General features: G+C 43.3%; 2 protein-coding genes across 2 annotated transcripts in view; both read right to left on the bottom strand.

Moving 5' to 3' along the window:
- KDM3B (lysine demethylase 3B) overlaps positions 1–10594 on the bottom strand; it is a 69791-nt gene extending 59197 nt beyond the window's left edge. The window contains exon 1 of the mRNA XM_082006231.1: positions 10237–10594. Within this exon, the coding sequence (XP_081862357.1) occupies positions 10237–10593 (357 nt within the window). The 5' untranslated portion in view covers position 10594. The remainder of the gene's footprint in view (positions 1–10236) is intronic.
- Positions 10595–16212: 5618 nt separating this feature from the next.
- LOC309409960 (C-terminal-binding protein 2) lies at positions 16213–24444 on the bottom strand (the record flags this gene model as incomplete). Its single annotated transcript, XM_082006248.1, has 9 exons — positions 16213–16384; positions 17901–18021; positions 18605–18732; positions 18898–19028; positions 19808–20022; positions 20636–20842; positions 23273–23417; positions 23510–23664; positions 24396–24444. 9 exons carry the CDS (start codon positions 24442–24444, stop codon positions 16213–16215), a joined length of 1323 nt encoding a protein of 440 aa, XP_081862374.1.
- Positions 24445–25460: the final 1016 nt, after the last annotated feature.

Genomic DNA, 25460 nt, shown 5'->3' with positions numbered 1-25460 from the left:
GTTTCCTGTAAGGACAGGTGTTCCATCCCTCTCATCATTTTTGTGGCCTAGAAACTAAGCACATACAAGGAATTGTTAATTTCCTGCAATCTTCCTTCACACTGTTTGCTTAAGGGTGCAATGAAGCATCTTGCACAAGAGGTAGAAAGGGCAATTACTTTTTTTTTTTGGTAGTAGCTAACCACTATACTGACTTAATAATAACATCAGACCAAACTCTTCCACTGAAGTCTTCATCGACAAGTTTTTTCTTACACATTAAGAGCAGGAACATGATGTACTGGACTACTATCTCTCCCATATGTTGCACCACTTTCTTCCAGCAACTGTCAAGCAGCTGAAGACTTCCAGATATGAACTGATTTGGACAGTTTTGGTTTATGCCAAACAAGAAAATGATTGTGCCAGTTATGTCTCTTGGATAACAAATGCTACCCAAGTCAAATTTGGGACCTAACAGTAACCTTGTAGCCCTGTGGCTGCATGGTCAATGAGTCTATCAAACCAACTGAATCAAAAACTGCAACGGCATGCACATTAGACACAGTACCACTTTATGCAAGCTGTATCTCAAGCCAGTTATGTAACATCCCTCACACTCTGAAATCAATCCAGAAATTGTGGTGTATTTTACACCAGGCAGAGCCAAATATGTTAATCACCATGCTTTGCTTTTTAAGAGGAACTTTATTTCAGAAAATGTTTCCATTCCTACAGAAACTTCCTGACAGAGACCTCCTTGCTGCAGAGCCAGAGACAGACTGCCTTTTGAAGCAGCACCAGCCCATTTTGTACACTAAGAACTCATTCACCACTCCGCAAGCCTATGCTCAAAAAGTGACATCTTTTTTCCTTAATTTACGCTGAAATTAACAGTTCTGAATTTTCTCTGCTATTAGTAACTCGAAATACTTGAGCCGTATGGAAAGTGTGAGTTTCAGAGAATAGATTTATTTTGGAAACACTTATTTTTGTCAAATACTGTGCATTTGTTGCTATTTCTTCTACAATGCATCTTTAACTGATGTCTGTCTGCATTCCAATCAAAGCATCATAAAAACCAACTTCAGTGAAATAACAGCAAGACAATCTTTTTTGACTACTGTTTCTTTCTGCAGCTATTTGAACTGTAGAGATGATGGTATGTTCTGCTTAGCAAAACAAATCACCTAGAAATCCAAGTAGGCTGTTCCTAATCCCAAGTATTCTACAACCCAATTACCAGCAAGAAAAGGATGAGGACCTCCAGTTCAGAACTCTGAAGGAAAAGCAGAACCTTAAATTGCAGGTTTGATACCCAGATTTTTAAAATAATTTAAAATTGGTACCTCTATGATTGGCAAGTGGCAAATACAGTACCTGTATCTAAAAAGAAGAAAGAAAGAACCTGGTTACTATTAGTGTATTAAGAAAATACCAGTGGTTTGCCAAATATTAGAATAAGTTTCAGGCGAGGGCTGGGGAGGGAGCTGCAAAAAAAAAAAAAAATTTATAATAAATGTAAGGAGTTAAAAGTTAAAGTAAGTTTTAACTACATAGCTTACATATGATATGAAGGACTTTCTCTTACTGCATCTAACCTGAACTTGACTACCCAAAGCATTAAATGGCACTGCACTGAAAATGAAGGCTGGGATTTACACAAGTCTAAGGGGAATGGTAAAAGCAGGATGAAAATTATTAGTTTTAAAACAGCAAGTATTGGAGCAGTAGAACTATTACCGCAACATAATTAATAATGTCACCGATAAAGCTGGCATAAAAAGCATCAAATTTCTTTAGACACAGTCCTGTCCTCAAGCCTAACAGTACTTTATGCAGACCAGAGAAGAATCTGAGGAGCTTCTGGATGTTCTTACAATCACAGCCTCTGAAAACTTTTTATTCCAGCTGCTAATTCTGGTTTGCCTCACTCTTTTTCCTTTGCTTTCCAAGTTTGGCATCTTCCTTGAAAAAACATTAGTGATAAAGTAGGAGTACATCTCATTTTTGCTGAGTTTTATAGAATAAATTGGATAAACTAAAAGATTTATTTTAGGTTATTAGGTGATAGACTACATGACTATAGTTAAAAGAAGCCCAACCTCAAAGAAAAGATTTAACCTGGAGCTTAATGGACATTCTCAACAATCTGAAAGTAAGAAACCAAAGCTATTCTTTAGAAGAATGTCTAAGAAATTGTCAACCTCTCTCCAGAATCACCCACCTCGATGTCATTTAGCATACTAAGCAAATGAAACTCACCTCTGAATACAGTTATTACTGTCAAAATCAACAAGGTGGACATCAACAAAACCATGGCTTTTTGGAGGAAATTCAGAAAGGTCTGCTAAGTATGCAAAAACTGCAAGGAAAACTTGACTACACAAGAAAATCTCCCCGTCTTTGTGTTTTACAAACAGAGCATCACCATCTAGTGTAGGTGAGAGACTAAAAAGGGACTCCCAACAGCAAGTACTGGCAACAAGACAGTCACTACCAAGCAGCACTACCTCAGAAGACCGTGATCAGTTACTCAATGATACAATGATAACAAGACAGAAGTAGTAAGATTTTTTCCAACTACAGATAAGCTTGCAATAAGAACAGTTTCAAAATAAAACATACTTAGAAACTATAGAAGAAAATAAATCTGCCACTGACTGAAAAGTTGTATGCCTTGCTAAAACAGAGCATCTAATCAAAAGGAGGTAGGACAAATTACTAGATGCAGACACCAGCGGCTTCACAGGGAAAACATGAATCATTGTGCAAGTAACTTGAGTCACAATGACAGTAACCTCAGGACAATAACTATGTGGAGGTAAAACTGAGTTTTGTTTTGGTTCTGTAATCAGCAGTTGAACTGGAAGCATTAAGACTACTTAGAAAGCACTCAACACTATCGGGAGAAGCTACTGTATGAGCAGATGTATTTTATGACCACGTTAAAAAGCTATTCAACACCAAACGCAAACATGATACACAAACTTTCATTACACTGGCTAAGTCTTCTTGGAAAGGCATTTCTCCAAACATTTCTATAAGAACATGATATGGCTATATAGAAATATTATTGAAGCCACCATCAACTTGGAAGTTGGTTAAAAAAGTGGGAGCTCTGTAAAAACCTCAGGCACATGGTGGCAACATGGAGAAGTCAAAACATGTGCATGGAAAAACCCTAGAAGTGTGAACGATCACAAGACAGACCTTGAAGGAAAAAAGAACGGTCAGTCTAATTAATAATCAAGTAATTCACTGAAGCACAGAACAAGATCAGTCAAAAGAAAACAGCTACTCAGCACACACAACTTGGCCGAAGACTATGTTTATACATACTACAGGCGGAAGATTGTTCTCCTACAGAAAAAAAAAAAATAATGCCTTGTACCTTAAGAATTTAAAAGAACAAAACGTATTTCTTGAAGCAGTTGCTCGGCTAAAACACTGGCCTACCTTTTTCATCCAAAATGTTTAGGAAACGGATTGCCATCAAAGCAGAGAGGTGTAACACAGTAATAACTCAAGACAAAAACCCCAAATAACTTTGTCATAATCACTTGCATTTCAAACAGTAGTTGCTCCATGTCCACAAGTCCATGTGTTTTCAACCTTCTATGAAATAATCAGTCTTCCATTTCAAACCTGACAGAAAAAAGTATGCAACTGCTAGTATTCCCCAGGAATTCCTGCAGAAGGCAGTGCACTGCAGTCTCACTTAGAAGCATAAACAAACAAAAGAAACCTTTCAAGCTTCTAGTATCTCCGCTGAAACCTCCACTGAAAACTGAGAAAGCATCTTAGCATGGATATTACAGAAACCTGACTTTCTACAACCACTTGAATGACAAAATGGACTCCCAGCTGCCAACCTGTAGCTCAAAAACCTTACCAGTCACAGTGCTGAGCTACTGCCATTACAAATGCATGATTCAGTCTTTTGTTTTTATTTGAAGTGTGACGCATACAAACACCTTACCAACAAATGTGCCAAGACAGCGACCTAAGTTATGATTATACGCACTAGTATTCAACTTGCTAAATTTTACTCTATTTGCACAGCTCTGAGTCTACTGCTTTATGGAGCCATAACAAAAATTCAGCCAAATCAAGTGACTATATATTCACCAAACAGACCGTAAAACACATGATTTCTACTTTCCCAGCTCATGGCATTTTACTTAGTAAAAAGCAAGCCCTGTACATACTATGTCAACACTGTCCACCCAAGAAAACAAACTGCCAAAGGAAAAATATGCTATGTTTTGACAATGATGGGAAAAAAAATTCTCAGGCCTTGCCAAAGCATATTTTATTTTTCTAGCCTTTTTTCCTTGTTTCTGTTGTTACACTTGGACACTACAAAACAATATTCAAAAAGGTAAAACCAAATAATTTTGATGAAATCTCTAAATCTCTTCTGCATGTAATTGGAACATTTAACTTCTTCAAAGGCAAGCAGTTTGTTCTGCAAATGCAAACACTTACAAGGACCTTCCTGAAGACAAACTTTGCCAGTACTCAGTAACTTTCCAGCTTTCACTTGCTAAAGCGGGATCTGAATACTCCTATGAATTTAAAATGCAGGAACACTACAATTTTTCATATTGCTTATGTCAGTATAAATAAAACTTCAGATGCAATTAGCACTAAATATAAAGAAGTTGGGTTAACTCTAGTAAGAGATTCCTGGAATATGCATTTTAAGCAGCAAGCCTATTTGAGTAGCAATTTTCCAAAGGCAAATAATCGTTGTTCACTAGGCCTGAACTCGGGAATCTGAAATCTTTGATCCTGCTACAACAAACACCATGCAGAAGGAGGAAGAGACAGACCCTCCAAAGTCAATCCAATATTTACAAGTCAGGGAGCTCTAAAGAGCATCCACTATCAGATGAGCAAAAACTTATTTTATAGCCCTTCACTGATGCAAATATAGAGCAGTCATGCTGTGTGATTTTATAGCTAAGCATCATTTCAGAAAACTCCCACCTGGCAGCCTGTTGTTGGAAGGATCAACAATTTTGATTCCTTCCACAGCTGCGTAGGGACATCCACATCTGACCAGTGCAAGACAGGAGGGGAGGTGTGGGGGGCGGAACAATGATGGGGGATGATGACACACACGACAGGGATGGGACACACTAGATGGACCTTTGACCTTGTCCAGTACAACTGTTCTTTCATTGATACAAATGTAAAATACTCAGACTGCTGTATTAAAGGCGGCATTTCTCTGTCTTAGAAGCTTACCTTCTCAACCTAGAGCTTCCATATTTCTACCTAGACTTCCCCAAAAATATTTGTTTTGTGCAAGTCCGATAGGTTTAAAAATGTATTGAAATTACTGCACACATAAAGATCAGCAGAGCACATGTTCAACAGTGTGACACTTCCTAAAATATCAGAAACACTGCATAAATACCATGTAGGCACAGCGAACATTCAAGGTGGACATTTCCATAATCCCCAGGAATAAAGCAGTTCAACTGAAACTCCTGCACATGTACAGTAATTGCTACCAAGTGTCAAGAAATTACAACAAGTATCCTCAAATAAGGAAAAGGAGAGGGGGAAAGAAAAAAGACAGGAACTTGGAGTATCTTGGTTAACAGAAACATGGAAGACAGCAGGGTGGACAGGTGACCTAGCAGACATGGAATCAGTGTTGTGTAAGGACAACTCTGCAAAGGGTTTAACCAAATACGTGCAGGCTAATAAGCCGCGCTCTGTCACACCAATTTTGTTACTGTTACTTCTCCATAACCTGTATTTTGGAGGAACAGCAGTTCACCTCCCAGTCCCACTGCCAGCCTTGATAACAGCACCGCCAAGATCAGTCTTACCAATTCCTTCCCAAGCCACCATCTGCCCTGCCCCCTACTATTTGGTGAGTATGACACAGGGACACCAGAGTTGGCACAAGACTGGGAAGGCTCATCAGCTTGGGTCTCCACCCCATTCCTCATTTATAACTTGATAACCACTTCAGATCTGCCAAGATCCTTTCAAGAATTTTGTTAAGTCACACTGAGTTTCCTCTACTGCAGTTACACTGCAAAGCAGCCAAGACTTTTTTTTTAATTAATTCATGTAAACTTAAACCTACATAAACTACAAATTCCATCCCCCTCCTATCATCCCTGCACCTTGCACTTCAATAGCATAAATGGTTATAGAACCCCTCATGACTCTACTGAGTACTGAGAAAAGTAATCAGTGGAGTCACAGAAGACATTGCTCACTGTATGAATACAAATTTTTCAGTGTGGATGTCTATCCTTCACACGTGAGAAGACAGGATATCAGAAAAAAAAAACAAAAAACACAAAACTCTGGCATTAACAAGCATTCACAGTACTTTGTATTTAGGCCACCAATAAAGTATCATAAAGTGGAGAAAATGCACAACCGCTACTTTTGCAGTCAGCTCTCCTTCAAAGAACTGTGTTTTACTTGCAAAGTAAGTAAAAATTTATTTGGAAAAAAGTTCAATATCCTGTTTGTTCTTAAACATCTCTTTTATACCAGGAAGCATTAAAGATATACTTACTGGTCTTACCGATATCCATCCAGCACAGTATTCTGCCTTCAACAGCAGCAATAGGAGACATTACTTAGGGTGAGTAAGACAAAGCCTGGACCACTTTCTTTAGTCCATTCCCCTCATATACTCTTTCAATATGCAAATATATGCAAGTGTCTTGCTGACAGGAAGAATGATCCAGGAATATGATCAGTTCTTCAGGACAGAAGGAAATTAAGACAAGTACAGTGGCACAGAAAGCAATCTGGATATCCCGGACTCATACAACCCCAGCTTGTTGTGAACCTTCCCACCAGTTCCACGGAGTCCCAGTTTCAAGGCCCTATCTGGAAACTGCTCTTTCTAAACCTATTGGAGTTTGAAAACCACTACAAACTCCCCAATTCAGAAAGAACTGAAATTCTGCAGCAGACACACATGCACAGCTGGCAAGAACCTCCACATACCCTGTCGCAATGCACATTTTTCCCACATTCCTCTCTACTGTCAAGGTGAATTTCAAGTAGCATCCAAAAACTGCTTGAGAGCGCACATATCTAAATCCAGTCTTGTAGGGTTTCAGTGTCCTTCATCTACTACATACAGTCTCCAAACAGAAAGATATTCTTTTCCAGTGTGACCTAGTTAGAAAAACTAGTTATTTATGGTTAACTCAAACAGTTCTGATACTTGCAAAGTAAAATAAGCTTATCCCACAATTCAGATCATCTCTAAATACCAACTTTATCCAATGAAATCCTTTATGAGTAAGATATTTTACTACATGTTTTCATTAAGCTATATAATCTACGTATCTTGTACACGTGAAAATGTCTTCAGAATACATTCAATTACATGTGCAGATTAACGCAGGAAATAGATGAAAACTCAGACATAAAAAAACCTGTGAGGGACACAACTTACTATCCATAAAGGGGCAGGGGAGGGGGTGGGACGGGACGGCGGGGACGGGACAGACCAACCCTTTCCCTGCCGTCTACCATAAGAAGCATATGTGGATTATCACAAAACAGTCCTACTCAACACACCTTGTGTCCTAGGCCTCCTAACTTCCATGGTATTTGCATACCTTGTCTATGCACTAAAACAGACATCTCACTTTTGTTTTCCGCATAAGCAAAAAGCAGTACTGTCCTGCATATGACATGTTGAGCTATTTTGCCATTAGCATGTAACATGTCCTTTTACAATATTGGGACATTACCAAGCTAAAGCTTGACAGGTCTTTTATGATTCTGCCCTAACAGACATTTTGAGGAAAAGGGCAAGAACTGTTTCTAGTTACAAGAGGCAAAGCTGTTTTCTAATAGCAGCATAGTTTTTCATCAGGATTTCTTCTAGGTGCTCTGAAGATCGCACAACTAGGACTGACCTTTTTTTTTTTGTGGACTAACAATAATTAGATTATTTCACATTTTATCAAAGTAAGAATATTTAAGAGCTACTCTCTATAACCAAATTTATACAGGGGATAAAAGCAAAACCTTTCCAGAGGCTTTACCTCATCAGAAAAAGTAATAGCTTCCTAAAATTCCAATATTAAATAAAGAAATAAATAAAGCTATTTCAGCTGCTTTTTGAAATGCTTTATGTTCTACATTTCTTGTCTATTCCTGAGTTTTCTCCCTTGGAAAGGTGTAGATATTCAACTGCAGTTTTGTATTTCTAAAAGCCCAATGTCAGACTATGGGCTAGTAAGTGAAACAATCCTTACAGGGTACCATGAGAAAGCACAGACTTAAGTAACCCAAAGAGTAAAATACATTTTTTTCTAGCCTTTTTCAGACCTAGATCACATTATTACTTTACCTTAGATGAGTATTTCCTAAACTGTGGTTGACTGCTTGGCACCAACTCATCACTTCTTTTGACAGAATGAGTTTAAAAAGACGACTTATTTTTCTGATAGTACATCATTATCATTGTCAAAGCAGTGTTCATTATGCATGGAAGGTTCCATGACAACACTAAATATTCCACGTTACAGGATTCTGAAAAATCTGCCTCGAGTATTTTACACAGCTCACATTTAAGAGTTCTTGTACAGAATTGGAGAATATGCTGTTTAGAGACAGCTGCATCACTGAAACTGTGCTAAGTGGAAGGTTATTAATGAAAGGAACTGGGGGTGAGAGAGGCAGTGCTGAACAAAGGTAATTAATTCACACACACAAAAAAATCCTATTCTTCCCATGCTGTCAAGCACGGAAGTTGATTTTTTACTTTGTCAGGGTAGTCTAACAGGTGTCACATGGTTGGACAGCAATGACTAACCAGGAAACAATTCACTACTTTTTACTGGACAGATTCACAAAAAAAAAAGCAACACTCCACAAAAATATTAATAAGATCAGGCACACCAAAAATTCATTACATCATACTCATATTTGGGATGGATGATTCCGTAATACAAGAGTACTGATGATACATATGTCAAATGTAGGCTGCTACAAGGGTAGTTCTCCAGACCAGGTCTTAGTAAGCCCCAATACATTTTCACATTTCAGACAGAGTCTAAAACGTTTGTCCCATTTTCCTTTTGAAGATCTCCTTTCTGTATGTTTTTTTTTTCTCCTCCTTAAACTAATAAGGAAGCAGCTAGAGTGCATCACCACAGCTCTCAAAGGCAGACAGGGTGCCAGGCCACCTGGGTTTGAAAAACTAAAACCAGCACACTACTTCCTACTGATAGGCCTAGCTGCAGTTCTAAAACAGGACAAAGAAAGCAGCATCATTGTATGAAATCAAGGAAACCTCTCACAGCTGGAACTCTGCAAAGAAACCCAAAGAACTTATCATAACAACAAATTTTTAAAAAGCTAATTATGAAGAGAACTAACAAAACTCTTCACAAACACAGAACCTCATTCCCCCTAAAATGGGTCATTTCAACAGCCACAAATCTCAGAAGTCTACCATCGGTTGTCCAAAGCATGCCACCACTTACAGTGAATACTTGCAGAACTGACACGTGCAAAGAGAAACAGCACCGGCATCCTTTAAGAGCTCTTTTTAAGACCTTTACCCAAGCATCTCACCGAGCTATACTAGAAATAAACCAAACAAATGTTAAAGAGTGTTTAAACACATTATGCAAAGCAGAAATTCCTACAGCTGGAACCAAAATCTAAGACAGAGTAAAATCGATAATCCCCGCTCAAAACTACACCTTCAAACAAGGGGGATCATTTAGGCTGATCAAGCATACTTAACGTCTTCCTGGAAAAACAACACAACACTTAGAAGTTACATACAGATGCATCAGCATCAGAAAGCAGAAATGTTCCAGACGCGTTCGTTTCACAGGCAAGTTACTTCCAACCATCGCACCTGAGGCTCCTGAACCCTCTCCGCCCCGGAGAGACCCATGCCCTAGCAGCTCGCAGGGCCGCTCCGCCACCGCACCGCACTCGCCGCAGGCCGGGCCCGCCACTCCTCGGCCCGGAGCGCATCCCGGCAGGCCCAGCGGGGAGCGGTGGGCAGCGCGCTCCAGGGAGGACGCAGGTCATCAGCACGGCGCTGCCGCGACCCTCCCGGAGGAGGCGGCGCGCCGCGGCCCCGGCCCCGCCGCCCCGCCAGCACCACAGCCCAGCCTGGCAGCGGCCCGCGCCGGCGACGGGAGGCCGCAGTTCACGCGGGCAGCCCGACTCGCGGCGTCCCCGCCCGCGGCTCCCCGTCGCCCCAGCCCACCGCCGCCAGGGCCTCACCGCCAGGTCCTGGGGCACGGCTCCACTCATGGCCCGCACCGTGCCGCTCCGCCAGGCTCGGGAGGGCAGCGCAGGCCCCGGTTCCGGCCCCACCGCCTCGCCCTCGCCAGGCCCCGCCGCCAGCAGCAGCAGGAGCCGCTTTCCCACAGGGGAGGCCGCCGCGTCCGCCATCCCCAACGGGCAGGAGCCTCCTCCGCCGCCGGCCCGAGTCCACCGGTCACCGCCGACGCCCCGAGACACCGAGCAAGCGCCTGCCCCGCGCTGGGCCTCCGAGCACCGCCCGCCCCGATCCCGGCATGCACCTCGCTTGCACAGTCTCCCTCCCCCCTTCCTCTGCCCCACAATGCTGCGCACCATACCGGCCTTCCCGCCTCAGCACTGTGCATCCGGCGGTCGTGCGGAGCGGAGCTGGCAGCGTGGCCGGGAGGGGAGAGCCGTGGCGCTGCCCCTGGGGCTCGGCAGCGACGGGGCGGGGACGGCCGCGGCCCAGGGACGAAGCCCTGGGGCCTCGAGCCCGCAGCGGGGAACCGGAGCAGTCGCGCAGCTGAGGAGCCGCCGGGAGGGACAGGCCCGGCGGCGGGGCAGGGGAACGGGTCATCAGGGAGGAGCCGTAGCAGAAGGCCTTCCCGCGGCAGAGCCTCATTAACGCCAAGTTCAAAATCTGGAATGATCACAGAAAGTATGGAGGTTTTACGTAAATATCGAGGTAAACGCAAGAACCTGTACAGTAACAGCTTAAAATGTGGCATCCGAGTTGCTGTTTTGAATGTTTTGTATTGGTATGAGTAAACGCCCTTGGCCCCAGAATAACAGCAGTGCATCACAGGTCTAGGTGCTTTACTTTTCAGTCAGGCAGATTTTGAAAAGGCGTATTTAGGGTGTGATTAAGGTACAACATTATGTTAATGCAGTGCAGTTGTCATGATTGGCTTATACATTTGAACAGCTCTCATGTAGAATAGTGCAATGCCCTAAACCTGCTCCTTTTCAACACACTTGAACTACAAAATACTTCAGAATCTTACACTGTTAGAGAAATGACATGCCACTTTACATCTCTTTCTGCTTGTGCAGTAAAGACATGGTGGCACTGATGGAAACTAGAATGAGGAGCAGGTTCTATAGTCCATACCAGAACAAGGATATTCTTGTGGAAATAAGTTGTTTTCTTCTTGTGCATGTACTGTTTCCTCACTCCGGGAGTCATATTTGACACTGAATTAGCAGCAGCAAAGGCAAGTTGCTTGCTTTCGTTTTCATTTATTCAAAATTATTGTGCCAGGTTGTTTTAAGTAGGTGACATTTCGTCTTTGTTGCTTTCTGGTTAGAGGGGTGCAATTTATTGCGCTGAGAAACGGGTAAGGCGATACCCAATACCAGTTTGTAGAATGTGCCTGTCCTCAGAAGTGTATTTCATCCTGTTATCTGTACTCTTTATGGTGCGATTTTAGTCCTAGTGTGGCACACAGATAAAATACTCAACAGATTCTGAGACAGATGATTACATCAAGAAAAGGTTCAAAAGAATTTCTTTTTGGAAGTGAGGTCTGCCATTGGTATTTTGAACTACATAGAACTTAAGAACCAACATTAGTCTGCTCTATCCTCTGTTGTATACAGCATCTATGAGTTCTGGTTTACTGCAAACCACTAGTTTTACTAACTACCAGGCATCCCCCCCCGGCCCCTTTTTTTTTTTTAAAGTACAGGAACCAATACCTAAGAAAATATTGAAAGGTAGCAGAGTCATTATGTCTTGTGTCCCAGTGATTGCCGTGGTAAATCCAAGATCAGCACTACATTCTTTGAAGACCAGGCTTTGCCCTCATGTCTTAAGTTCCTTTGCTGGAACAGTAAGATCATCATGTATTAGAAATAGTACCCCCATGTGAAAGATTCCAAGTGGTCCTATGTCCCTTTCCCATTCCACCAGCTCCAAGACTGAAATTGCCATCATAAAGCGAGCCATCCCATCTCCTGAGCATTGTGCCAGATATTGCAGAGGTGCACAGCACCAGCTAGACAAATAGTGATATAACCCACCAAGAACAGGAAGATGTTTCTTTTCATTAATGATCAACACAGGGAGCATAGGCCATAAAACACGAATTAACTTCCATTTCTAAAATACCTAACCACTTTTCTATGCTAATTCTGTTGTACGGAGTTTTATTATATGTTAGAAAAATTAGTTTCATGGGCTAATTTTGTGTATTAATTTCAAACACTATTTTACTGTAAAAGGGTGAACACAGCTACTGCTGTTTACACATGTATATTTAAATTACACACTTAAAAGGCTGCAAAACCAGTTACCACAATTTCAACTCATGAGAAGGCACATTAAGTAAACACGGCATCCAAAGCCGTCCCTTAACCACTGAAGATGGTCTCCACCAATCTGCCACCTTCACAGCCTTGATTGATGGTCAATGCTCCAGAATTCAAAGAAAGTAATTTGCCACAGTGGCTGATGCAGGGAGTGATTGTGTGGAAGACTCAACTTAACTAATCTGAGAAAAGTGGGACTGATGCAGACACTTGCTTGTATAGGTTTCCAACCCTCCCCTTCAATATTGTATTTAAGGCCATCCCTTCCATAGACAGCAGCCATGTTCTTTGGAGAATTTTATTAAAATATATCCAAGAAGTAATCAAACATTTTCTAATGAGTCAGGAGAGAACTGAAGTGAGAAAAATGTCTGTACAGAGGACAGTGCTGTAAGTTTTTGTTTACATGCTTTATTTCAATGTTTCACAGTTTAGTCATTGTCTACAAAAATATATTTCTGAAACTCTGAGTCCTCTATAAAAAAAGCTGGTCAGCAGCAGTGACCCTGACAAACACAATGTACCTTGGGACAGTGTGAGCACCTCCTGTAAGCAGATTAGTGCAGCTACGGCACTCCTGCCTCACCCTGGGAGACTTCTGTTCTTTGGGATTAAAGCTCTGCGCTAGTTCTGAAGGAAGGCATTTAAAAAAAAAAAACAAACACAAAACCTTCCATTTCTGTATACTGCACTAAGCTTGGGAGGGGGAGCTTCAAATCAGTGTATCACACAGGAAAGAGTGCTAACAAAGGACTTGGCACTCAGGGGATCGAGAAGACCACAGGGTAACTTAGCTCAGAGGAAAATTTACTAGTACTATCTGTTCAAACAGCCTTCGTCTGGTGATAATAGGTTCAGTCTATGAGCAGAGGTACAAATGGCATACAAGCAGAGTAATCCTATAACCACAAAGAGAGTCCTTCTTTGAGGTCATGGTAAGGGTTCTGTTCATTTTTACCTCAACATTTCTGCTGTGGCTTTAATCAAGGGGAAAATTTACCTTCATACCCAATCACAAGCCTACATAGTGTTGGATAGAACAGAGACACTAACAATGCTGTCAGCTTCAACTCCTTGGTACCCATAACTGGAAATATTTCTTATTAAATCAATTATTTAATTCCTATGCTTACTAGTCACCAGTATATCTAGGCACCAAAAATAAGAATTGAGAAACTCAAGTGTCCCGCAAATGAGATCTTTCCACTCTTCCTCTGTTCAGTTGTATGACTGGTCTATAAAGATACTTGCAGTTAAGAAGAAAAAAAAAATTACTGCCTCTTCAAAAAAATGCATCTATCCTGCACTGTGCTCTAGAAGAGACAAGGTCAATGTACTCTCATCTTCTGTATTCACAAAGCTCATAGCTAGTAGCCCCTTACCACAAAATAATCTCAGACCTGAACCTCTAAGCAAGGCAGGAATTTTCAGCAGCAAGTAAGGAAAGAGTAGTTATTGACAGACTGCTTCCCTAATGTGGTAATAGACAGAAGATGACCTCTCGGTCCCTGAAAACTTTTCCACATCTGCCTGTCAGAAGAACAGCTTTCTGAGTTAGTAGCTGGTAAAATTTAGATTTCCTGGAGATTAGAGAACTCAGGAAAGTGCTGCTGGTTATTTTAGGTACAGCTGCAAAGTGCTTCTGAGCTCTATGCTTTTGTTCAGAAAAGTTCTCCTGTTAACTTGTGCCTACCACCAGTCCTAGTCTGATCTGCTAAACCTGAGCAGCCATGGAGGTATATGAATTTTAAGTAGAATCAGCATCATCCATGAAAACACAGAAGCCAAGAACTTTCACTGAGACAAATACCTTATCAAAAAAGACACTCATCACTAGAGAAATAATATCATCTCACTAATGCTACAGTTAAAGTGTAAAATCTGTAAGAAAACACCTGAAGTTTACTTCTTGCCTATTTCCTTTCTTGAATTGCCAGCAGGGAGTGGGAGAGTGGAGGAGAGAAGAATGAATCGCTTCACTCTATCAGTAGTAAGCCATCATATGAAGACAGTATTGTAGAAAAATTTGAAACCAGGAAAAAAATCTGGAAACTAATTGACTCTGAAAGCTTTCCTCAATTTCCCAAACTGTAAACAGCCTAAACAGAGGATTTTGTCTGCACTTCAAGGTGTATTTCCAGTCTGTTCCCAGCTGTTCAGCCTCCACACACACACAACAGAGGGAAGAATCAAGGGAGGCAGACAAACCCATACATAGGGTATGCCTCCCATATAGCACCTACTTTAGTATACCCACACAACATGAACAAATCAATTGGGAATTGTTACACCTTGTGCATGGAAAGGCTATAACTAAAGTGTAAGATGAAATTAAAGGAAGATTTGGAATTGAGAAAAATCTTCTCCTGTGGAACTTGTTTTGCTGAAGACTCCATACCCCTTAAAGAAGCAATTCATACTCCATTACTTAGGAAATGGGAAAAGTCTTGAGAGCAACAATCCTGATGGGCCTTGGCTTCAGGTGACAAGCTAAAAGTGTTCTTTCTCCTTAAGTATCACAAAGCTTATTCATGTAAAAAAACACTGTCTTGCCCTGCCCACTATTGGAGATGAAGTATATGCTAGCAGAGTTAAAGTAATTTGGTCAACTGTTAAAGCTGCCTTCTCCATCAGCACAGAAACAAGTGTCACTAGCAATGGTATGTTACTTCTAGTTGATGCAGTTATGCAAAAAAACCAAACCAAAAAAACCTGTAGCACAAAGCTTAGAATTCTAATATGATACATACCTTGTGGATAAACACCAGCATTAGACTGTGAGGTACGTACGTATGAGGAACCAGCAACCGCAAGTTATTGCTACTTGCTGTCTCCCAGTGCAAGTTTTTCCTATTTTTGCATTCTCTTGCCTTCTCCGTGTTACACAGACTCCAGGGTGAACTATTCTGAAGCCTCACAAACACAGTGGCCACCAGAATACATGTGATGACATTTTAATCCCTTCCAAATTATTTACAAGGCTGGCTTTGAGACTGTTACTTTTAACTTCAGGCCTAGTACTCCATAGACAAAACTTTGTATGGTCAAGAACTAGCCATGCCTGTGCTATGTCTGTTCCCACAGGAAACCTTAATTAAAACAAGCAAAGTAACACACAGAGCAGAGCCTACGCTGCATTCTACCAAGGGCATACTAAAGACAATAGTCACAACTTCTCCAATTGACTAATATTTTTCTAATATTCCCCATGGCTACACTTAGAGAGGTTCAGCCAAATTAAATTTAAGCTACAAGTCAGAACCGAAAAGTGTGCACTGAAGTCTGGTGTTAGGAACACAGAGGGCCATCCCTGCTCAGGCAGCTCCACTTCTATTTTGAAGTGCACAAGGACAGTTCCCCGTCAGACAACTGAGGCAGATATATAGGAAAAACTGTTGGTTAAACCAAGTATTTTAGAGGGGAGGCAAGGTCACTGCTGCCCTGCCCCAGAGAAGGAGAAAGATTCATTGAGAGATTAAAACTATAGGGTTACAAAATAAAGGCAAGAGCTAAAGTTTGCCAGTAATGAAATGCATTCTCTCGTCCTCTGTGAACAGGAAACAGTCTCTGTAGGGTGTTAAAGAAGGTCCTACGAGGAGATATCCTCCTAATTTTTCTTGCTGCCAGAGGAGATGAAAGATGCTGCTATTGGTCAGCAGGAATCTCTCTGTCTGCATCCAGTTTGCTCGTCTCTCCTGGCGAAGGGGTACGTGGTGCAGAGTGAGAAACAGAAGGGATCCCATGAGTTACAATCCCTTCCACTACTGGTGGTTCTGGTAGCCCAGAGGTGGCTACTCCCACGACTCCTGGAGGAAACCTGAAACCAACAGAAACATAGAAATTACAAGCTTGTCCAACGGAGTTATGCAAGGGGGAAGGTGCCCTCAGGCACCTGCTGAACACAAACCCCTCTAACACAACTGCTCTGAGGTAAAAAAAAGGAAAAGTCTCCAGAGCTGAAGAGTAGCAGTTACATCCTAATACCAAATGACACCCCTTCTCAGACAGGTAGATATAGTCTCAGGTCACATACTAAGCATTTGGAAAACAGCTACAAAGTTTATATCCAGTGGGAAACAGTGTGAAGCACAGTATGAAGAGCTAGACATTCCTTCCCCATCAGCAGGAGGAGTGCAAGCTGCTAGTTATCCTTCACTGGGCTCTAAAGTACAAAAAGAGCTGAACTAATAAAACAGCTAGATGTAAGAGAAAAAAGTAAGAGTGCGATACTCATAAACTGCTAGTGAGCCATTCTTCCATTACTTCCATTGTGCCTCCCTGTGCCTTCTCCATAAATATATCTAAACCTATGTAGATCTCTCAGAGAAGAGAAGAGAATATATTTCCTATTTTACAGATGGGAGAAAACCAAAAAGAAAGCAACCTGCCACAATCACTTGGCAGGTTCGTAACGGACAAATAAACTGAAATACACCCTATTTGGGCCACTGCCCAAATCCACTGGACAATGTCTCTTTAATAGTGGCCTCTTTAATGAGGGCCACAAAAACGATCAGAGGGATGGAACACCTCTCCTATGAGGACAGGCTGAGAGACTTGGGGCTGTTCAGCCTGGAGAAGAGAAGATTCTGTGGAGACCTTATTGCAGCCCTCCAGTACTTAAGGGGACCTATAAGAAAGATGGGGACAGACCTTTTAGCAGGGCCTGTAGTGACAGGACAAGGGGTAATGGTTTTAAACTAAAAGAGGGCAGATTTTGACTGGACAGAAGGAAGAATTTTTTCACAATGAGGGTGGTGAAACCCTGGCACAGGTTGCCCAGAGAGGTGTTAGATGCCCCGACCCTGGAAACATTCCAGGTCAGATTGGATGGGGCTCTGAACAACCTGCTCTAGTTGAAGATGTCCTTGCTCATTGCAGAGGTATTGGACTAGATGACCTTTAAAGGTCCCTTCCAACCCAAAGATTCTATGATTCTATGAATAGTCCATATTTGGGCTACAGATAAGAACTATGCTTTGTTTTTACAGCCCTAATGATATGCCAAGTTCTAAATGTTAGGATCCAGACATCTTTTCAGGCATTCAGCAGGCTTTCTTATATCAAGATATTTCTTGGGCAGGTCTTGCAAGGATTTGGAAAAATTAACCAGTAGGCAGCTGGAACTAAATATGACCAAGTAAATGTTAAATCTTAGCACAGCTTCAGAAGTGCTGCTTTTAAGTTTCTGAAAAGAGCTCATACACAGAGTATATAGGAACAGAAACATACCTGCCTGCAGGTACAAGCAGTTCTCATACCCAAAGAGGAATGTTGGCCTACTTCAGTAGGAAGACATACTTGGAAGCAGTAACTTGGACAACATATCTCACCTGTAAGCTGCAGCTCCATTGAGTTCTGGGTGGACAGTTGCAGGATCAATACTGGACCACTGAGCTGCTAACAGCAAGTACTCCTTATTAACACAGTTCCTCAAAGCATCAGGTATGTGACCTGCAAGAGCACCAAGAATGACAAAAAACCAGGACACAAGCAGGAGGGGCTCATTCACTAAAGCATTTACAAAGGACAGTAGAAAGGAAATGCACATCTTTTCCATCTACCTCCACAGGATAACACTGGGCAGGGGAGACTATCCTGTGAACAACTGGTCTCTGGAGAAGACAAGAAAGTGATCCTTCCTTCCCACTTCTGTGATCTTGTGGAAATTACTGGCCACAAACCACAATTGCCAAGCCTCATCTTCCCCAAGAAACAATATGTACTACTCCAGAAAAAAGGTGTACAATATAACTATCATAACATACAGTATGACTATCCTGTCAAAGACATTATTGCAAAGGATTTGGAAGATGTACTAGGTAGGTACAAGCACTTTCCCACCCTGGGAAAGCCCACTCCAGCATTACTTACAAGATTCTCAGAAAGCAAAGAGACAATTAAGAACTTACGCTCCAGTTCCAGAAACCAGTTACTGAGTCTAAGTTTTCAGAACAATCAGCATAATCCTTGCAGTGAACTAACAAAAGAATATCAATTCAGCAGCAGCTGCAGAGCACACAGTCTTCCTCATTACCTGTAATAGCTCTGCGGATCTCTTTAGCTGCATCTTCTCTGGATTCAATGGAAGCCTGCTCACTGTACCAGGCAGTGTGAGGGGTGCAGATCACATTGGGTGCATCTTTTAAGGGCCCTTGAGCAAAGCTGTGGAGGGGCAGGAGAAAAAATAAATATGTGGTTTCTCTCCATAAGTGATAACCCCATCTGTCTTCTTGGGTATCACTGTAACTCAAATAACAAACAAATGAAAAAATCATGCAGCGCAGGTGAGTCACAGGATAGCAAGCAGGCATGCAGGTGAAATGTTACCTGAAAGGCTCAGACTCATGCACATCCAATGCTGTTCCTCTGATTCTCCCCTCTTTCAAGGCTTGCGCTAAGGCTTTCTCGTCTACCAGCCCTCCCCGGGCTGTGTTCACTAAGAAGCAGCCCTGGCGCATCTGGAAGAAGAAAAATATTAAGTGGGTTGAGAATGAGACTTTTCATGGAAGCTAAGTAAATCTTGGGAAGTCTACTGGAAATGAGCAGGAGCCTGCAGTGATTAGATGAGGCCTGGACGAACTAGGAGTGCTCTCACTGCAAAGCTAACCACAGGGGAAATGCCTGCAAGCAATGCTTGAGAAATTTGCTTTAAAAATGAACAAACAAAACCACAAGACAAGGGCAAAAGTGGAACTCTCAAGTTCTGCACTCCATATTCATCCTACTACATTAAAAAAGAAAGAGGACATGAATCAAGTATCCAGCTATACAAAACCGGACTACAATGTCCAGATGTGTCACAGGAAAGCACTGAAGAGCATTCATAGACTAGCGGAGTAGAGCCCGAGACTGACTTTGCAGTGGGCTTGGACAGAGAGGCTTTGGCAGAGCTGTGTAAAGAAACTTACGCAGTCCCAGCCACACCACATCTGGCTCTAACCAGCACAGTCAATTATGCATTGTAAAGGTAATTTGAAATTACTGAATCACCTAAAACATTCTTTATAAATGAAATTACTTGGCAAAAAAAGCCAATCCTATACTTCTCTTAACATGAAATTCTACACAGCACAAAGCACAGGCACCCGGATCCACACGCTCCCAGCCTCCAAAGGCAGCAGGAGGCACACGACAGAGGCAGCAGGATTCACACGCTCTCAGCCTCTGTGAAAGCAGCAGTTTCTGTTTGCATTCATTTCCACAGTGTTCTGTGGGGGAAATCAAGCTCCTGCTGCACCTGTTTAATAGTGAAGTCATTGATGAGGTGATGGTTATGTTCATTCAGGCTGCAGTGCAATGTGATGCAATCGCTGTGCATTAGTAGATCCTGCAGGGTTCCTACTCGTTGTAAACCCAAGGATCGCTCCACTCCATCCGGCAGATAGGGGTCATAGAAAATCACGTTGAAGCCAAAGGACTTGGCTCGCAGAGCCACTGCCTGTCCAACTCGGCCTTCACAAAAGAAAACCCACAATCATCAAGGAAAGGTAAAACAAACTTTAAAGACAAGATACTGGCGTAGACTGGGAGCCTACACTGGAGTTGTACTGCCAAGGCGCAAGGTACTGCGGCCCTGGAAACCCCTATGGTTGCCACAGGGATCCAGAAAAGGTTATTCAGTGCTGATCCCATATGGCTAATTCGAGTCTTTCCCCATGCAATAGCCAGAGCTTAGCCTAGGAGCTCTGTTTTTCCAAACAAACCTGGACCCTAAGTCAGAGCCAGTAATAATCTGATTACAAGAACTTGGAGAAGGAATTGGTAGCTTTCAGGTGGCTTTGTTACTGATACAGAGCCTAGCACACAGGGAAACAGTCACTAAGAAGAGCTGTCTCAATGTTCCAATTCTTCTAGCCATTTGAATATGGAAAAAAAATCCCCAATCCCATGACATACACCCAACTCTTGAAGATATCCAGCATCACAGAATAGGGAACTAGCATTCCTTATGAGTCAGTGTATTTCACAATAAACAGCTGTAAAATTATCACTTCTTTCAGTCTGTGACTTAGGTTCCCAAAAACTTCACAGTTCACTTTTCAATCTAACAATTCCCATCACTTACCTAGTCCAATGATGCCCAAAGTCTCCCCACGGATACGCACAGCGCCTCCAGCCACCTCTCGAATCTGTTCTACACTCGAGGCTCGATTCCCTTCCCGCATAGCCTGATGTAGCCAAGTAACACGGCGATAGAGGTTCAAGATGTGGCAGAGGGTGGAGTCAGCAGTCTCCTCTACTGAGGAAGAAGGGATGTTGCAAACTGCAATGCCTACAAAGCCATAGATGTCATATAAGATTTTTAGCATCACAACACTAAACCAACACAGAGCTCTCCAGGCTAAGTGCTGAAAGATAGTTCAGTGCTCCAGAACTACTGCCAGGAAACACAGGATTCATTTCAGAAGCTCATTCTACAGCAACATAGATGTGACCAGACAGCTTTTTAACCCCAAGAAAATACCATTCCTTCCTTAGAAACATCCATTTGATTGACACACTCACCAGGAAAAAGAAAAAAAAAACCCAGGCTGAAATGAGAAAATTAGGTCATAAAAGTGATGCAAGAAACTGTTTTAGAAGATATGCATCCAAAAAAATGCACTCGTTTCAGAGATACTCCTGACAGATTAACTGGCAGACTGCAAAAGAATTAAGACAGATGGTTGAGCTCTTTCATGCCTTGCAGTCCAGATGCTCACTGCAAGCATCAGCTTCCCCAGGAGCAACAATAAGTAGCTAATTCATTAAACTCAGAGAGAATCCACAGGAGCCTCTCTAAATCCATTTGAAGTTACACTTAGAAGTAACAACACATGACACTCCCACTCTAGAATAACATACAACCACAAGGGACCATAAAATCCATTGCTAGAACTATCAGGTAAATTACTAATGCAGAGTTAAAGTCCTGGAAGCACAAATTACTGTCAGGAAAGGGAAAGATGGAGCACTGTAGCAAAATCTGGTGATTCCTGAGCAGTCTATTAAAAAAAAAAGGGGGGGGGGGGGGGGGAGGATGGTCAGGCTGGCAACGTACCACTAAATAACTAGATGAAAAAATGGTCTTTTCCCAAACATAACCCTAGCCACTTGCCAAAACAAGGACACTCTTCCTCAAAAGTCCACCACCTATCTAAAAAACTATGAATAAAATTTAGGCAATGGTTGAAGGCACGTAAAATTCAGCAATGAATCACTCTCCTCTGTAATAGCCTCACAAAAGACGTTCAACTAAACTCAGACCACACTCTCCCAAGAGAACTAGGAGAACAATGGCCACACACAATCCCAAATATCTGACTCCTTTTCTCTATCAAATCCTTTGCAATTGTGCCATAATGCTACAGAGATGACTCGGAGGCCATAAGGAGGAGAGATAGGGAAACCTAACTTCTCACTGGTTATCATCTCATTCAACTTCAGACAAGCTACATGCATTCATCTTTTACACAGCTAGACAGAAATTTGTGTTTACATACAATATTATGCCTAAATGTAAGAAAATGCAAACATACACAACAGCCCTTTGGTCTGATTTGAAGATTCAGAACACATGAACAATATCTTGTCTCAGAATGAATTAAAGGGCCTGGCTAAGCATGAAAATAATCCTTAATTGTCCTTGAAAAAGCAAATCTGGCCATGCATAAGGGTCATCATACTATCGCTCCAAAGCAAAAGTGGCAAGCAGCAGTCTGATGGTGAAAGAACTTTGACCCATTTCTCCTTGGGTTAATGAGTGTGGGGGGAAAGGGAAAGCTTTGAATCTGAATGAAGCAAAGAGATGGATGGTGAGTAAAGAAGTAGAGAACCCTAAGAGTAGATTAGGTTCCAAACTCAGCCCAAAAATATAATGGCTGGATGAGAGCCAAAGACCTTGCGAGGAACTCTTGAAACTATTCAGTTGAATCATTCAGATGAGAAGACTCTTTAGACCTAATTCAAGCACTAGACAAATATGTACTCTTCATTTATTTACCATTCACCTATTCTTACAGATCTGGAAATTGTAATGCCTATTTCAATTTTATATATAAATACTTGCCTTTGAGTTAAGCTTAATCTGATCTGCACTGCATTAAGAAAGGTTTCAAATCACTAACACAAACCTAAAAAAAGACGATGCAGAGTACTCAGATGATCTACCTCACCTAGGAGACTACAAGGTCCAACGGTCTCACTGTGATACGTTTAATAAATAGCAGCTTTTTGTCACCTGATCCAAGACTCTTCACATGCCTAGGGCTCTAAAGGGATCAGTAAGAAAGTGTTGAATCAGAAGCTACCTGCATATAAAAAATTAACAGGAAAACTCACTAATCAAGCATTTACAGTGAGTTTGTCCTGCATCAGCATTTGCAGGCTGCTTTCAGACATCAGAGTTTGCTCAACTCTTTCCCCACAAACAACCCAAAGCTGTCTCACCAAGAGTTACCTAGATACCATTTTCAGGTTTCTGAATCCCAAACAATAGCAAAGACACTGACATCTATAGCAGAGCAGTCTGAGAATCTTTCTTTCAAGCCACCTACCAGCTCCGATACTGGTCACCTCTCTAAAGAGGCCTGATACTAAGCAGCTCCAAATTTTTTACATAAAAGGTATTAAATGCACTCGGCTGTAAAACACAAAAACGCATGCAGTGTGCCACTTCACATTCAGTTCTGATCACAACAGAGCCCTAATGGTGTCATCATACCTAATTCTGCAGCAGATTTGATGTCAACATTGTCATAGCCACTGCCAATACGCACAATGACCCTGAGGGCTTTGAATTTCTCCAGATCCTGACGAGAAAGGGTAATGGTGTGATACATCAGAGCTCCTACTGCCTCATTCAGCACCTACAACAAAAACCAGTCCAAATCAATCTCTGCTTTGGTTACTCTAAGAGGCAGAGCTGTATATCCAAATCCTTGCACATTTGTTTGCTCACCTTTTCATGAATTTCCTGAGTTGACTGAGCATCACAAAATGCCACTGTAGCAACATCCTTCAAGATGGGCATCTCCACAGTGCAATCTCGTCCATCCAGAAGTGCAACCAGTGGCCGTGCCGGCATTGGGCCATTCACAATAGGAGGCCGTATGCCTGTTGAGACAGTCAGCAGGAGTGATTACATGAAAGACAAGAATTCTAGAACCCTCATTTGTTAGTCCAACAAGTCACTAGTTCTGTCAGAGTATTTAGAAAGGGATTTGTCAAAGCAAAAGAAATAAATAGGAAGCAAACACATGAAAATTAAGCTAGAAAAGAAAACTACACGGCCACCACTATGTAAAGAAAAATAAAGCCTGTTTTATCAATAATGAGATAATTGAGGTGGTCTACTCAGAAGCACCCCATCTTACCCTAGGCTCCTCAAACTACTTATAAAGCCGCTTCAGGCTTACTCCCCACTAACCTGACCCACTCTCCCACCCCAGCATGCCAAGCTACTAAATCTATTTCCTCCTTAAGTACGCAGAAGAACTTGTACGTTCACGGGGCCTCTGATAATCATTGGCCACCACCCCCTTCTAGAAGGACGAGGCACCAACGCCCCACCAGCAGCCGGGCCGCAAGCAGCATGCTGCAGAAGCGCTGGGTGGAAGCCCACCCGCAGGCAGCAGGACCCGGACAAGCTGCCGGCAGGTCTGTTCGCTGCCAGCCGGATGGGCACCTCAGCTCGACAGGCAGAGCAATGGCCGGGCCGGGGTCTCCGCCACAAAACGGCACGCTGCCGCGACTGGCGCTACTCCCCACCGCCCGGGCGCTGGGCCGCTGCCAGGCGTGGCCCCACGCGGCACTGCCGCTGCCGAGGGGCGCCCGCCCCGCCTCACCTTCGCAGATCCGGTCCAGCCGCTGCCGCTTCACTTTGTGCCGGTCCATGGGCCGGGCCGGGCCAAACCTCCCCTCAGCGCTGCGGAGGGACACGCCGTCACTCGCCGTCGATCGTCGTCGCCGGCTCCCGCCGCCCGCGCAGACGCGCCCCACCGCCGGCTCCCGGGAGGAAGCGGAAGGGCCGGGCCGCGGCCCCGCGCCGAGCGGTCCAGCCGCCACAGAGGCGCCGCAGCCTGGGGCGCCGCTCGCTTCCGCTTCCGGCCCGCGGCCGCTGCCGCGGCCCGCCCCACAAACCTTTGCGGTGAGGCGGCGAGCGAGGTCTGGTGGCTGCCGCGGGCAGAGCAGGGGCAAGCTGGGCGCTGCCGTTTTGGGGCCTCTTGGTTCTCCCGCGGGCTGCCGGGCAGCGAGGGAGTGCGGAGTAGGGCCGAGCGCGGCGGCCGCCCCACTCCCCCCCGCCGGGCGAGACCTGCACGGCCTCCACGGCGCCGCCCGCTTGGAGGGGCTGCGCGGCCTGAGCCGGCCCAGCGTTTAGGCCTGCTGAGGCCGACTCGGCAGCGGGGGGGCTCTCAGTCAGCCCTCCCCGAACTTTCAGGGTGGGCGAATGCTGAGCAGGGAGAGAACTACCACTGCAGAGAGATTCCTCTCCAAGCCCCGGGTACTAGGGAGATTGATGGTACAGTGGTCTTCAATCCCCAAGATCCTTACAAACAACCAGAACGCTCACAAAAGTGGGAGAAACTATATGGTTTCTTGTGCCTTCCTGAGAAGATAGCACAGCTATCCCTGTTGCTCCTGCCCCTTTAGCCCTCCACACCACCTCAGGTGTATCATCCTGTATAAACTGAGTGAGGACCTGTGACATGCATTCTTGTGTGCCCCTGGAGGTTGCTGGTATCTCGGCACTTACGGCATGGAGGCACATGAACTCTCTGGGAAAGGCAAGAATGAAAAGCAACAATGAGAAGCAGCAGTGCTGTCTGTAAAGATCCAAGACGTCTCCAATTCTCAGAAACTCAACAACAGGGAATTCCCACCATAGGCCTAGGCTAAAGAAATGCAGCCTG

Source organism: Phaethon aethereus (genome assembly GCF_964289735.1).
Source record: "Phaethon aethereus genome assembly, chromosome: 14".
NCBI lineage: Eukaryota > Metazoa > Chordata > Aves > Phaethontiformes > Phaethontidae > Phaethon > Phaethon aethereus.
Note: the sequence above shows the minus strand (reverse complement) of the source record. Positions and strands in the feature narration are given on the sequence as shown.